The sequence below is a fragment of the Cebus imitator genome, unplaced genomic scaffold (assembly GCF_001604975.1).
Source record: "Cebus imitator isolate Cc_AM_T3 unplaced genomic scaffold, Cebus_imitator-1.0 Scaffold321, whole genome shotgun sequence".
NCBI lineage: Eukaryota > Metazoa > Chordata > Mammalia > Primates > Cebidae > Cebus > Cebus imitator.
In genome coordinates, this window is record NW_016107636.1 from 2,203,782 (window position 1) to 2,219,585 (window position 15,804).

General features: G+C 39.5%; 1 protein-coding gene across 1 annotated transcript in view; it reads left to right on the forward strand.

Annotated features, from left to right (window-relative positions):
- IMPG2 (interphotoreceptor matrix proteoglycan 2) overlaps positions 1-5,401 on the forward strand; it is a 111,291-nt gene extending 105,890 nt beyond the window's left edge. The window contains exons 16-19 of the mRNA XM_017504354.2: positions 263-451; positions 1,818-2,028; positions 2,526-2,605; positions 4,852-5,401. Of these exons, the coding sequence (XP_017359843.1) occupies positions 263-451; positions 1,818-2,028; positions 2,526-2,605; positions 4,852-4,864 (493 nt within the window). The 3' untranslated portion in view covers positions 4,865-5,401. The remainder of the gene's footprint in view (positions 1-262; positions 452-1,817; positions 2,029-2,525; positions 2,606-4,851) is intronic.
- The last annotated feature ends 10,403 nt before the right edge of the window (positions 5,402-15,804 follow it).

Sequence of the window (15,804 nt, forward strand, 5' to 3'; positions counted from 1 at the left end):
TTTTAGTAGAGACGGGGTTTCACCATGTTGACCAGGATGGTCTCGATCTCTTGACCTCGTGATCCACCCGCCTCGGCCTCCCAAAGTGCTGGGATTACAGGCATGAGCCACCGCGCCCGGCCTGTCTATTCAACTCTTTATGAAGCTTCACGTGGTCAGAGTTTATTTCTCTACTTTCCCCAGTTTCTCAGAAGGCTCCGCTGTTAATTGTCGGTGTGAACAGAGTGATTCAGATATTGGATTTGGTGACTGTTGGTTGCAGGTGCCGGGTGGGTGAGAACTGGTGGTACCGAGGCGAGCACTGTGAGGAGTTTGTGTCTGAGCCCGTGGTCATAGGCATCACTATCGCCTCCGTGGTTGGACTTCTTGTCATCTTTTCTGCTGTCACCTACTTCTTCATCAGGACTCTTCAAGCACACCATGACAGGAGTGAAAGAGAGAGCCCCTTCAGGTAAATAAGGAAAAGAGCTCTCTAATGGAATATGTTGTTGCATTTGCATATTTATTTAATACTTACCGGGTGCCAAATATTAGACACGGAGCTGGGAGGGTGGAAGAGAGCTATGAATTTAAGTAAACACATGGCCCTTGTCCTCAAAGGGGTGTCACATTGAAGAAAAATAGAAGTAGCACTAAGAATAAGACGCTAAGGAGCCTAGATGAGGTATAAGTTAGTTTTGTCTGGGGAAGAAGTCTCAAAAAGTTTTAATGATGGCTGTGGTAGTTTGCTGGAGAGAAAGAGTAGACATTTGTTACTTTTGGGCTGGGATGCTTTCTAGCTGGTTGAATGAGCAGGAGCAGAGTCAGGGAGGCATGTATGAACTTCGAGGTGCTTGGAAGGAAAGGCATGGTTGAATGTGGACAGAATGCCTATTTCAAGGTCAGGGAGAGTTTGGAGAAGCAGTGATGGAGATGAGACAGAAGAGGTGAATTTTCCTTCTGGGAAGACCAGATCTGTTACAGCTTTCTCCTCTTTGGCTCTTATGAGTGGTAATTAGCCAGATTTTAAATCTAGGTAAGAGTCTGTCAAGAAATGAAATCTCATTCTCTGTTGAGTTGAGTGTGGCTTCATTGACGGGGAAATAAAAGTGAGTCCATTTGCTGGACTACAGATTCAAGGAGCATTATCACACGGTATGCTTTGCTTCGGTGCTCCTAAAGTCTACAAGAGCTACAACTCGAACTGCAGCTTCCCTTCCCTCACCATCGGACTTAGCTAGGTCCTGGAGCACCTGGGACGTACCTCCATCATTGTTATTATACTTTTTATTGTATGTGACTTTTCATTAGACTATAATCTCATTCGGGGCAGAGATAACAGATTCTTTGTATCACCAGCATGTAGAACAGTCCTATGCACATAATCAAGGCTTAGTAAATATGTGTAGACCTGAGTTGAATGTAATTGAGGCCCTGCTTCCCCTAGACCCTAATATTTTTATTTCAGTCAGATTTGCTGTGTGACTACACACTGATTTTCTATGTGTATAACTCTGGGAATGACGAAGCTATAGTTTAGGAAATGCTGTCTACTGGCAGACATAGTTCCCAACATTTACGAATGGCAGGCGCTATGACAAATAAGATGAATGAGACAAGGAGCAAGTCCACGGGGCACTTGCCATGGACGTGAGGAAATCATGGTAACACCTGATAATTTTTGAAATTGATCTGGATATTTTTCACAGTTACCTCCTGCCATTTGTGTGAAGTTCACCTAGTTTTCTTTCCCAACAGAAATCTAGTCCCAGGTAAATACTTTTCCAAATAGTTGAGCCTCCAAACGAGAGCCTGAATCAGCCATATCTTTCTTTCAGTGGCTCCAGCAGGCAGCCTGACAGCCTCTCATCCATTGAGAATGCTGTGAAGTACAACCCGGTGTATGAAAGTCACGGGGCTGGATGTGAGAAGTATGAGAGACCCTACCCTCAGCATCCTTTCTACAGCTCTGCCAGTGGAGAAATGATTGGTGGTCTGAGCAGGGAAGAAATCAGACAGATGTATGAGAGCAGTGAGCTTTCCAGAGAGGTGGGAAACTTTGCATTTCTGTTGCTGTATTGTTGCTGTTGCAGCTTCTGCTGATGTGTGTGTGTGGGTGTGTGGGGGGCTGGGGGTGGGTGTGTATGGGTGTATGCATGCATGCACATGGCTTTAAGAAAGTATAAAAAACATTTAGTAATTGCTTTTACCTATTTCCCAGTCAGTAAGATATGCACAGAGTATTCAATTCTGAGCAGTTCCTTATTCCCCACCCAATGGTGCTTTTTTTTTTTTTCATTATTAATTGGTACTGTCTCCTTCCTCCCTTTCTTCCTTAGAAATATGTCTGATTTAGAGCACGACATGTAATATCCAGAGTAGTCTACGTAGATTCTTCCATTTCTCTGAAAGTGCATTCTTTCTTATAGCACATTTGTGAATAGCCCAGAATGTAACAATTGTTTATGAAAATTAGAATTCCTTTTAAAAGGCTGTTGGAGTTTTTCTAATGTCGTGTGTGGCCTACTTTTTCTTTTTTGTTTAAGGAAATTCAAGAGAGACTGAAAGTTTTGGAGCTGTATGCCAATGATCCTGAGTTTGCAGCTTTCGTGAGAGAGCAACAAGTGTAAGCTTTTGAAACAGCCCCCTCCCCAACCTACAGACTTAACAGTGTGCCTTAGGTTAATGTCACACCTGAGTGAGCACCTAATTTCCTGTCCATGTGACAGGAGTCTTGGTGATCATTCTTTTGTGGAATATCTCAAAACTGACGTTTCCAGCAAAATCCCATGTTATAGGAAATAGCAGTAAGACTGCCTGTAAAACACAGATCACCAATATCTGTTGAGTTATTTGCAGCTTATGTATGTCCGTACAGATTATCTGATATATTCCTTACAACGGCTTTGTAAATTGGGTATTTCTCATTTGAGGAAAGGAAATCTTGGAGACATGAAGGGACTTATGATGACAGTGATATCCAGTGGCAAAGAAGATTTAAAACTAAGATACTATCTGTTTTGGACTAGAGATGCCTGGACTATGTGATATTTTCTCCCTTGTTATCCTAGATCTCACCAGTGATCAATGCCATAAAATATTTTTTATAGATAGTCCCTGTGAAGAACATTGGAGTAGCCATAAGTCCTCACATATGTCAACATATTCTTTTTTTTTCACTTTTTAAAAAATTATTTTATTAAAACAAATTTTTTTTTTTTTGAGGCAGAGTCTCGCTGTGTCACCAGGCGCCAGACTGGAGTGCAGTGGCGCGATCTCGGCTCACTGCAACCTCCGCCTCCCAGGTTCAAGCAATTCTCCTGCCTCAGCCTCCCGAGTAGCTGGGACTACAGGTGCGCGCCACCAAGCGCAGCTAATTTTTTTTGTATTTTTAGTAGAGACGGGGTTTCACCATGTTGGTGAGGATGGTCTCAATCTCTTGACCTCGTGATCCACCTGCCTCGGCCTCCCAAAGTGCTGGGATTACAGGCGTGAGCCACTGCGCCCGGCCTCAACATATTCTTTTATCTCCATCTCTGTAGATACTTTTCAGTATGCTTTGAATTACAGATCCCATTAAACTGTATCTCTTGCCTCTATCAAGTTTATCTTAATTTTCCCATTTGCTTTTCTCAGGATGTATTTTGGGCAAATGTCTGTAATTTTTCTTTTTTTGTTCTCAGGATTCATTACTAGACATAGGTTACAAAATAAACTACCTTGAAAAGCCCGTCGTGGGCATTAGTTGAGTGTATTGGGTAGGATTACAGTTTGGTATTGATATTTGGTCCTACTGTTGCCTTTAAGGAAGTGTTTGCTCATGGAGGGCCACACCAGGTATCTTCACTTGGCTTTAAGAAGGGAAAAATCAGAGCAATTCATGCATGCTTATAAAAGAATTGATGAAGGGTCAGAATTACACCCAGGGCCCTGTGTGGAACTCTTGCCCCTTTGCTCAAAATTCTTTTTCTCTGATAGGTGGCTCCTTTGCTCATGGTTTCTCTCTAAGAGAAGGGACAAATTGATACCTAAGGAAACGGAGAAAGAGGCTTTTCAAATTCCATGTGCACGGTAGAGATACCTCTAAAAATCTCTGAACATCTGACTTGGCTTCCAGGGGTGCTGCCAGTCTTGCTGAATGCAGCAAGAGCAGCAGCATCAGGCGTTGGCCTTTTAAACCAGAGAATCCCTTCATCTCTGCATCTTCAGCCAGCAGATGGCCCACGGCTCCATTTCAGTAGTATCCAGTAGAAAGGACATGAATGCTTCTGTCCTTCTTAAGACCCTTTAGAAGCCTCTCAAAGCTACCTGCCTGAATATGTTCACCGAATTAAAAATACATCTTTTCTAGGCTAAGACATCAAAAGGAAGGATTCAGGAGATCCTTAAAGGAATAGGCAGATTGACTTCGTACTTCCGTTTCTTCTGGTGCACTGTCAAACGTTGAAATATACAAAAAGGATCTGTGAAACAAAGAAGTTTTGAACTAGAAGACTCTGTGAAACAAAAGAAAGTCCACACAGACTCTGTAACCTTAGGAGGTTCATAGAAGGAATATGACCTTGAGAAGATGTTAGGCAGACAATCCATACAGCATTTTTAGTTTTTACTTCGTTTCAGAGTTTTCATCTATCAGGTAGCCCAAAAAACGTTCTTGGATTTGATTCAGTTAGTTAAAGCATTACATGGTCTCTGTAGACTGGATTAAAAAAATTTTTAGCATAGCACAGAGCAACTTTCCTTCAAATAAATAAAAAATAAAAAGTATTCATGATTTTAGGAATATAGCTTAGCGATATATGACAATAATTGCATTCTTCGTTTTTTTTTTTTTTTTTTTTTTTAAACTGCTTTTTTTTTTCTTCATGGCAGGGAAGAGCTTTAACCAAACTCCTGTTCTGAAACTGATTCGAAGACTAGAGAAGATGGACATTACTTGTTACTTATGTCATATAATTAGCCTGGATTTTGAACACTACTGGAAGAAGAGTTTTCTATTTAAAAAAAAATGTAGGGCACACTGTGTGGTTTTTTTTTTTTCAGCATAAGTTTTCAAAATGTAGTAAGAGATGTTACCATTTTTATTTCTATAATGGCCGAAAGCTGTGTTTAAAGAAGTTGAAGACTACATAAACTCTGGAAAGTATTCCATAAGAAAAAGCTGGACCTGGGCGTTAGGGCTGCAGTTGCTGTCTGCTTCTGAATCATTGAGGGTGTCTCCTAAGAACTGTGCCTCGAGTTTCTCAATAGGAAAATAAGGTGAGATTCTTACATGGAGAAGTCAGGCTTAGTAAGGGAATATTTTGGAGTATATTTGTTATTATTGGGTAGAATGGGGAAACCTTTGAAGTAGTCTTAATGTATGCATAGCTCGTAGGCATTCATCTAAATAAAATATTTTCTTTCTTTTTTTTTGATCAAACTGCTAAAGAAAAAGCAACCTTTTGTGCTGCAGGATAAAATTAGGGTTGTATTTTATGTTTCTATCAGTGTTTTGCATTTCCTGAGCATTTTCATCAACACCACATTACTGTTAACTATGTTACTATCTTTTTTTTTTTTTTTTTTTTTTTAGTTTTCAGGAACAATGCATATATGTAAAATTTAGAAGATTCCCATTAATCTGAAGACGAATTTAATCACATGGGCAGGGAGGGAGGGAGTGTGAGTCAAGACCCCAGTGCTGAGGAGATATTTTGTTTCTTGATTGTTGGACTGAAGTTCCCTGATTGCTTCTGAGATCTAAAGATGTCTTGGGCAAATCCTGTCTCTCCTCTAGTTCCTGGTATACTAATTTGGAAAACAGCAGTTAACTACCTCACATAATATAGATTAGCTCATTTTCATCGCTTCTCCTTTGTGTCTAAAGTAACTTCTGCTTCTACAAAACAGGGCAAGGCTTTTATTGCAATTAAAATACTTTAAAAACTGTACAGATAGGAAGTCCATACTTTATGTAAATTTTGACAGAAAAATGGAAGTTTTCCTGTTTCTCTTTAGTGTGTGTGTTTTTTTTTTTTTTTTTTTTTGAATGGGCTGCTTTGGAGGAGAAGAGGAGGCAGCCATATCATCATCATTATGATAGTAAATTTCATATGCAATAGGTTATTATTAATGCAGATACTTTATGTTAGATGTCTTCATGTTTGCCAAAAACAATTCTGAACATTTCGATTTATTTCTAACAAGATATAAATAACCAGCATAAACTGACCATAAGATAAAATACTTGGTTCACTTTTTTTTCCTCAACTTGATGACTGCCAATTCTACTTGTTATGAGGACACCGGAAGCTAACCACCTGGGCTTGGTGCATGCCACAGGAAAGCTAGTGAAAGCCTTGAAAATGGCCAGGTATTTTGCAAAGTATGTATGCATAACAGGTTGTGTGTGTGTGTGTGTGTGTGTGTGTGTGTGTGTGCGCGCACGCGCATGCGCGCCCACGCAACGGTGGAATGTGTGTGTGTGTGCACGCGCATGCGCGCCCACGCAACGGTGGGATATGTGTGTGTGTGTGCGCACGCGCATGCGCGCCCACGCAACGGTGGGATGTGTGTGTGTGTGCGCACGCGCATGCGCGCCCACGCAACGGTGGCTCCCTTATCCCAGTATTTCCTTTCATTCCCTACTCACATGATGGATCCTCTAACAGTTCAGCATAGGTGTAAGCCCCTGCTGGGACACTTTCCACTGGGCCCATTTGGAAAGTAATTGATAATTATCTTTAAGACATTATAAGTGTTAATGATATTTGTCACTACTAAATGCTTAATTTTATTATAAAACTTCCAAAGTTTTCTGCTTAAGATTGTAAACTGTTTTCCTAAACTATGTGTTAGATGAAAATGTATTTTAGCACAAATTCACCTTAGACTGCAACTCCTTGAATGTGTGCTTGCTGGAAGAATTCTAGATGGACACAAATCCCTCTAGGGCAGGTCGCCATGTGGAACACTTAGGAGAAGCACAAACTGAGCCAAAGGAGGACCGCTGTTTTCCACAAGCTAAGCAGCGAAGCGGGAATCTGGGAATTCTGACACGTGTCACCATCTCTGATTTCCTTTTGCATGATCTTTTCATGCAAGAGCAGAACAGTTAGCTCTTCATCAATGTCTGCTCCACACCAATGAAATGGAAGAGTAAAGGAACCCCTCAACTGTCAGGGAAATAACAGGAAGCCTCAGTTGCGGAATACAACTTTTGTCTTACCTTTGCTGTGGCTGAAACACTGTCGAAAGCTTGAAGAACAGTTTCCCCAGCAAAAATCCGCTCATATACAAAGCAAAGCACTAAAGGAGCTATCAGTTTGATGAAAAAAAAGACTCCTAAAGAGCTTCTTTCCAAAAGGCCTTCCTTAAAGAGGTTTTGATGGCATGTTGTCATTTAAAAGTCTTCGGCTAAACTCTCATTTACACTGCACAATCGAGGAAGGAAATTTTCTGAGTACTAGTACGTTCTTGTTAACCTAGCAATGTGATATTCTAAAAGACTATCACCTTATTTGAAAACAATAAAATGCAGTTAGCAATAAAAGTGCATGGTAAATAACCATTTAAAAAATTTGTAAGATACTGTGGTGTTTTACAGATGTAGCCTTTATAATTGAATTACATATACTATCTTTTTATGGGTTGTGGATAAAGGGGAATTTATTTGATAAATAGGGCTCCATTTTCACCAGTGCAATGGTTTAAGGGCACTTGTTCCCATTCGTGTGATCTGAAGTCTCATTTACTTTATTATTATTATTATTATTATTTGTTGAGATGGAGTCTTGCTCTGTTGCCCAGGCTTGAGTGCAGTGGGGTGATCTCAGCTCACTTCAACCTCCGCTTCCCAGGTTTAAGTGATTCTCGTGCCTCAGCTTCCTGAGTAGCTGGGATTACAGGCACCTGCCACCTTGCCCGGCTAATTTTTACATTTTTAGCAGAGATGGGGGTTTCACCATCACCATGGTGGCCAGCCTGGTCTTGAACTCCAGACCTCAGGTGATCCACCTGTCTTGGCCTCCCAAAGTGCTGGGACTACAGGCGTGAGTCATTGCACCAGGCCCCATGTACTTTATATAATAAAACAAGTGCAGGCTTTATCTGATTTCATTCCCATCTTCTGTTTTTTCTTCTACATTATCTAGTCACCATGGGTTGGCTCCGCCCCACTTTCTCTTTTTTATATTTTCTCTCTTTTTTTGGTCACAGTAAATTGTAATGTGGTTGAACAACTCTGACTTAATATTACCTCTAACAAAAAGATAGAAGCTGCACAAATATTCTTTGTAGACTCTCAAAGCAGGTCGGCTGAAGTCTAGTTAGTACCTGAACTAACTATCGTTTGTATGCTTTTATTGTTATTATTTTTTTAATAAATTTGACTTCCAGTTTATGATTTTTTGGTAGCTTTGTGTTATTTCTGTTTTCAACAGTGGGAACTTTGACATCTTTCTGTCCCTGAATTGAATGTTCATTTTGCAAGGGGAAGAAAAGACGACATATTTATTCCATAATGAAAGAGCTAATGTAGAATAACTATTAAATTGAGGTGTTTTAGCAAAAACCAACCAACCAACCAAAAAAACAACCACCCAAATGGGTTGTTGTTATTCTTTTCTAAAACGTTTCTAACAATTCCCAGTAGGAATGGGTGGGGCCAGCCTTCCTCATTTACAATCCAGCTGCCGTGAGTCAAGAGCCTAGCTTGTTCTATTCCCAATTGTGTAATAAATGCAGAAAAAATGATGTGAAGGTCATAATCCTCAAATCCATTGCACTGTATTTCACAAAGGATATCCTGGCAGAAGGTGGGAGGGTACCATGATGTAAAGAATTGTCTGGAAATTTCCTGAATCATGCATTTTGTAAAACCTTACGCTACTCCTATGACTTAGTAAGAGACAGGTTAAATCACTCTCCTCAGGATAGTAAGACTGGTTGGAAATACTGCCCTCCGCCCACACAGTTATAGCTACAGCCTAGGTTCAATGATTCCTCATCCTTGTGTTTTTTTCTCATATTTAATTACTTCTTGAAAGATTAAGATTATATACAGAAAAAATAATTCTGGTATCAGAGAATACAGGTATAGTTTTTCATGTATCAGGACTATGTGATGATACTTAAGCAATAGTGTACATAGCATAATGCATGTTTAATATGGAGTATGAATAATAAAGGACTTTTCTTTTTCATCTTGTTTATAATGAAATTTTATCCAGAGTTTGGATCAAATAAATTTGTGTTAACTGTACTATTTTATTGAAATATTCCAGTCTTAATATTGGATAATTAGAAATAAACATTTTAAAGTATTTATGAATAAATAAGAATCTTTTCCTGTGTATAAAACTGTACTATTTTCATTAGAAATAAACATCACTTTCAAGAACCTATGTTTGATTTTGTCAATTAGAAGGAAAATTGTAGATCTTAGCAACAGTTGAATTATAATGACCCTTTAAAGATACATACTATGTGAGCATTGTGTGAAGATGAAAATCATTCTTTGATTTATCTCCGTGAGGTGAGGATTAGTAGAAGTGAAGATGAATTTGGACCCTAAGTGTTGCCTCAAATTTCGTTGTATTTAATGATGGCGAGTCGTTATTTGGTCTTTCTTAAACTTTACTCTTTTAAACTGTTACACTTTCTTTTTTTTTTTTTTTTTTCATTTGCTTAAGGCAGGGATGGAAAGAAAACTGTTGAAGCTGATTGAAGAAAGATTAGATGGTATAGCTTGCACCAGCTGTCTGTAAGGAGAGGAGAAATGGGTGACCTGTCTAAAGCGAAGAGAGAAGACATGAATATGGTAGCAACAATCTAAAGCAATCTTGCAAGGGAGGGGCAGGAGGAAAATCAGCTTCCAGTTATCTAAGCAGGTGATTCCCCAATGCATTGGCATCAGAAACCTCAGTTTCCATTTTTTGTTCCTTCTTACCTTTGCATGATGTCTTGCTGGCAACAGGACATGAAGAAACCATAAATCAGTCTTAGAAAATAGGAGGGTGGTCTTAATTTGGCTCCAAAGACCCTATTATAAAAACAAAAAGTAGGGGAAATAAATAAATATCTGTTGATTGATTAATAAGTGACCTGGTTTTAGGAGAAGCAGTGAGTAATAACCCTGCTTTTAAGAAGTCTGGTCTGGACAAGCTCTAGTCACTTTTAGGTCACGCCCTCACAATGCTGGTCCACTTTCTAGTGCCTCTGAATTTATGTCTCATGTGAGCCAGCCCTTATGGGCTGTCCTTCATGAGCCAACCTTGAAATTATCTTCTCACCAAAACTCACATATTTTGTCCCCCGACACCCTCCTGTTTCTAAAAACAAATGAATCCATGTTAATATAACAAATGCTCCGAAATCAGCCTTTTCTAAGTAACACCAACATTGTGTGTGGGCTTTTGGGAAACAGTTCATTATCTAAAATTAATAACTCTCATTGTCAGCACTGCACACACCATGGCAGGTTTGGGGAAGAGTGTGCGTATTTTCATCAGGTGGGCCTTTCAATGAGCCTCAAAAAATTATTCGTTCATGCCTTTTTCTGTACACATATATGCTTCCATTCTGTTATCCACGAAAGCTGTATTATAATTTTTTATTCATCATTAACTTCCCACTAAACTGAGTTTTTTGACATTACGGCCATGCCTTATTATTTGCAAAACCAAAGATTACTTGATGTAGAGTCGGTTTACAATAATTAGCAATTCATTTAGCTTGAAATAATGGGAGGTATCTGGTTTATCACCGGCAAGCAAATGGTTACCTTGTATACCAGGAACAAATTAGGTGGACCTCTGAGTGGTTTAAAAATCACTTTTAAAGAGATGATTTATAGAGATTTTAAAATAGCACTAAATGTGTCACAAGATCAAATTGATACATTTATATCTATGTTATTCTCATCTGATAATTCATAGAATGTATGGACTGCTACATTCTGTACGTTGTATGTCCACATGTAGTAACCTTTCTGAGTTTCCTAACCATAGACTCAAGGAGGAAGGCAGGATAAAGAGATAGAATGGTTTGGGGAGTAGTGGTAGGATAGTAGGAAAAATTTAGGTGCTGTGGCTTGGGGAGGGGTGAAGACTGAGGAGCTTGTGGAGATAGATGGGATTGTAGGAACAATAATCAACTTTATTTTCTGCTTGTACAGTTTGGAGTACGAGGCATTTGTTTAATCTTAAAAAAATAATTCTCATAAAAAAGTGATTTTTTTTTTGAGACAGAGTCTCACTCTGTTGCCCAGGCTGGAGTGCAGTGGCACCATCTTGGCTCACTGCAACCTCCGACTCCTGGGTTCAAGAGATTCTCCTGCCTCAGCCTCCCAAGTAGCTGGGATTACAGGCATGCACCACCAAGCCCAGCTAATTTTTGTATTTTTAGTAGAGACAGGGTTTCACCATCTTGGCCAGGATGGTCTCGATCTCCTGACCTTGTGATCTACTTGCCTAGGCCTCCCAAAGTGCTGGGATTACAGGTGTGAGCCACCACACCCTGCCAAAAAATGATTTTATACTTTGTCTATTTATTATGTAGGGCAGAAAAAAGGCATGAGAGAACAGGACATGGGTAAAGGTGTGACTCAGTTCTCCCCTTTCTTAAAAACATCCCTGAAAGATGAGTAGTTGGTTAATTACTGTTTTTGATAGTGATGATGTGCCTTCAAAATTAATCATGTTTGTCTTGAACATAGCAGCAACTAATTTTGTTATTTCCTCTCAGTTTCCCAGGATTTACCCTAAGGAGAAAATTGCTTGACTTCCTATTTCTGTAATTCTATTCTCACATAGTGGCAGGTATCCTGGTGCTTCAAAGAAAAGACCCTTATGAGAGAAGGCTTCATGCCAGGCTTGTCCAGGACATACTGCCCCAAATGTGATGTAGTTATTTGGAAGCATCTATTTGATTCTACACTCCAAGAAAACAGGTATTAGTGTTGCTCAGTGTTAGATAATCGGCAAATACTCAACAAGACTTATACTGGTGCTGACACAGGGTTCTTCTCAGCCACTTGGCCAACTGGGGACCTCAATGGCCAGTGATGCCCCCTCACTGCCCGGGCTCACTCAACACTGAGGCTGCCACTGGAGGCAACCTGCCCACTTGGGCCACCTGCATTATAGCTTGTACCCAGTGTTTGGTGGTTCCTGAGCTATTGTCCCATGTCAAGAAGAATGAGGATATGTTGACAATTCTAAGGGTGAGGATAGCAGAGAAGAATTTTATGCAACAACAGAACAGCTCTCAGTAGAGAGCATGCTGATTGGTTTGTGAGTAAGCAAAAAAGGTTAAAGCAAAGACACCATTCAAAGGTGGGCACAACAGTGCAGAAAACCAATTGAGAAAGGGTAGGTATATGTAAAATAGGTGAAGGGTGGGGATCAGTCAGAGGAAAGTGTGCCAAACAGGAAGACAGCTTCTCCATCTGGCCTGTGGATTTACCCAAGACTTCTAGCTAGGCTTTAAACTGTATTTGGCTTGAAGGTGGGATTTCACCAGGGACCCACCCCATCTTCCTAGGCATTTGACTGCCCCCTGTCACTATCATTGCTACTATGAAAGCATCAAAGGTTTATGTAAGGAAGGCACTCTGAACGTATTCTGGTTCAGCAGGGCTGCTTAATGTAAAAATTTTTTTATAAAAAGGTTTGTATAATAACAATTGCTAACTATTTTCTATAATGAATGAAGAAAACCCATTTTTGATCCAGACTTTAAATTGCTCTTGCTTGGAAGATACAGAAAAATAGATTAGAAATTCTTCAAAATTTGAGGAAAAACTGTATTACAGTAATTTGAAAACAGATATTGGTTAAAAAAAAATTTTTTTTGAGACAGGATCTCACCCTGTCACCCAGGTTGGAGTGCTGTGGCATGATCAAGGCTCACTGCAGCCTTGACCTTTGAGGCACAGGTAATCTTCCCACCTCAGCCTCTCAGGTAGCTGAGACTAGAGGTATCTGGCACCACTCCTGGCTAATCTTTGTATTTTTTTGTAGAGATGGAGTTTCGTCATTTTGTCCAGGCTGGTCTTGAGAGACTCCTGAGCTCAAGTGATCTGCCTGCCTTGGCCTTCCAAAGTGTTGGGATTACAGGCGTGAGCCATTGCACCCAACCTAATTTAATTTTCTAATTGCTTTGTAGTGATAATTGGTTCAGATGCCTCCTTCCCTGCCTTTTTTCTTTTGCCACAGACATCACTTTTCTACGTTTAAAGTTAGCATATAGGAAACTTTTGAGAAATAATTTTTTCCTAAAAAACTTTATGCTTTCTGCTATCTCAGTACCATATTTACTATAAATAATGGAAAGTTTATCTAAATTAAAGAAAAAGTTATTCTTTACATTTTCTTTTTAAAATACTATTTGTGTTTGGGATGCCACAAATAAAATGAGCATCTCCATCTCCTGTCATTTAGTGACAATTTTATTTTGGGCAAATAATCAATAATTCATGTTGCACTTTTTACCAGGAAAAGGTTTTTAGTGGCCTGTTTCCAGAGCAGATGATATTCTTCAAAGTATCAAGATGAGGGGACTGTTGGGCTAAAATTGCCCTTTTAAAACATTGCCTGTTTATTTAAAAAATGTAAAAGTAAAGGTAATTTTACTTCTACAAAAATTTATTTTCCTTATGAAATGATATCCATGACACAGTAGTGGATGATCTTTCTTCTTCACAAAAGAAAGCTCTAAAACACATGTTGAGGAATAGAAATACCTTCCATTCAACACCGTGCGCCAGGGGAGATTTTTCCATTGCTTCAGTTTTTCTTATTTTACTTTCAGATTTGCCAGTGATGGTTCAAAGTCAGAATTCAACTTGGAATGGCAAAGCTTCAAGCTTAAATGGACTTTCCATAATGAACAGGTTTAGACATTATTGTATTTTGAGGTCAGTCTTAATTTTGACTTGAAAATACAAAATTGATAGTTTGGAAAGATCTATAAAATCAGATGATTCCTCTCAGTTTTATTAAATCATGCTGGAGGGAGTAGGAATCTGATAATGTTAATGAGCGTGTTATAAAACATTAGCTTTGCCAGTATTTCTGTGGTGTCCAGGCGGGAGCCACACTGACTGATGGCATTGAATCGGTTCTTCTTGTTCCTGGCCTGTGATATACTGTGCTGCTCTCTGTGGACATGTTTACGTTAGTACCTCACAGTGACCCTCTCTTGGGATGTCTCAGCTATCTGTTTCAGAACTCTCTCGAGACAGAGGAGAAAGTTACATGGCAACCTGCAGAGATAAACATGTTAACTTGCGATTCAGTTGCCCCAATGTTTCTATCTAATTGTCTTAGAGAATTTTGTTCCCAGCACTGTTTGATTTAGAGCATAGGGTTGGGTTAAATTATTACCTAAAATACTCATTGTCATGATCATCTTTTCTTGCCAAATGTTGTGAACCAAAACATAATGTTTTTAACCTCTCAACTTTTATACTGATTTAAGGAGGAGATAATGGTACTCCTTTCCAGATTACAAAACTGTGCCTCAGGAGCAGAAAGAGGAAGTGAAAAATCTTGAAAATGTTTCCACTTCAAGTTTCCTTCTGTTATCTAGAAGAATGGAAAATACGGTAATTCTAGCCAAGAGCAGTGGTCACGTAAGACTTAGTTTTCTAGTATTATTCTCCTTGTGGAAACCTAAGCCGTGATGGTATAGAACTCACAAGCCCACTCAGGCCTAGAAACTTAACTCCTCTTCCAGCTGCCACTGAGCGGGAAGTGAGTTGTATTGACTTGCAATGTCTGTATCTTGCCTTTCCCCTTAAAGTGACATCTTGTTTCTTCGCATGTTTTGAGTTGCTCATGGCTTCCAGCTCTGGCATCCTCTTCTCTTCTGGCCATGGTGACCTGTGTGTATTCATGGTTACTATGTGAGGTCAGTGTCTGAGTTTCAAGTCATAACTTCATTAAAGGCTGTGTCTGAGATTGTGCAACACAGTGTTGAATGGATGAGAGCCCAGTGCCCATTGGACTGAGTGAAGGTACAGTCTGTTGTTAAAGCCGCCAGTGGAAATGTGGCAGATAAACAATACTACTTCTTTCTCCTTGTCCAGAAGCTAGACACTCCCGTTAAGAAGAATAGCTAAATAAAAGCAGTTGGTCATTTTGTGAACATCATCATCAAATTTACATTTCCAAAAGGATACATTTTTATGGAGATATTGTTATTTTTTATATGCCTATCTTTGGTCTGCTGCTTGCTTGGGTATCCTCTGTGATTCTGAAATTATTGAAAAATATGACAACAATCATCCCTGATTTACCCACAGTAAAATTTTTTATCTTCCTGACAGGGAGGTCAATTTCTTCTCACTGTTATTTAATCTGAGTTTGGAGAATGCAAAATATTTTTCATATTTGGCTGATCAAAACATAAAAGTAGATATGGGTGAATTTGCTTCATTAAAAGTCACCTGATTAGTTCAGGATTATCTAATATTTCAACTCATAACTTTCTGGGGCTGATTACATAAGAGAGCATGCTCTTAAGTCTCTAAACAGCTTTTCTTCACACAGTTCTAGAACAGGGCAGAGTGTAAAAATAAAGGCTACAATGAGTCCCAAATATTGCTAAGTAGAGAGCAGAAAGAGAAGAAGGGAAATAGGTTATGGTAAACATACACTTTAAAAACTATGGGCTGGGCGCGGTGGCTCAAGCCTGTAATCCCAGCACTTTGGGAGGCCGAGGCGGGTGGAACACGAGGTCAAGAGATCGAGACCATCCTGGTCAACATGGTGAAACCCTGTCTCTACTAAAAATACAAAAAATTAGCTGGGCATGGTGGTGCGTGCCTGTAATCCCAGC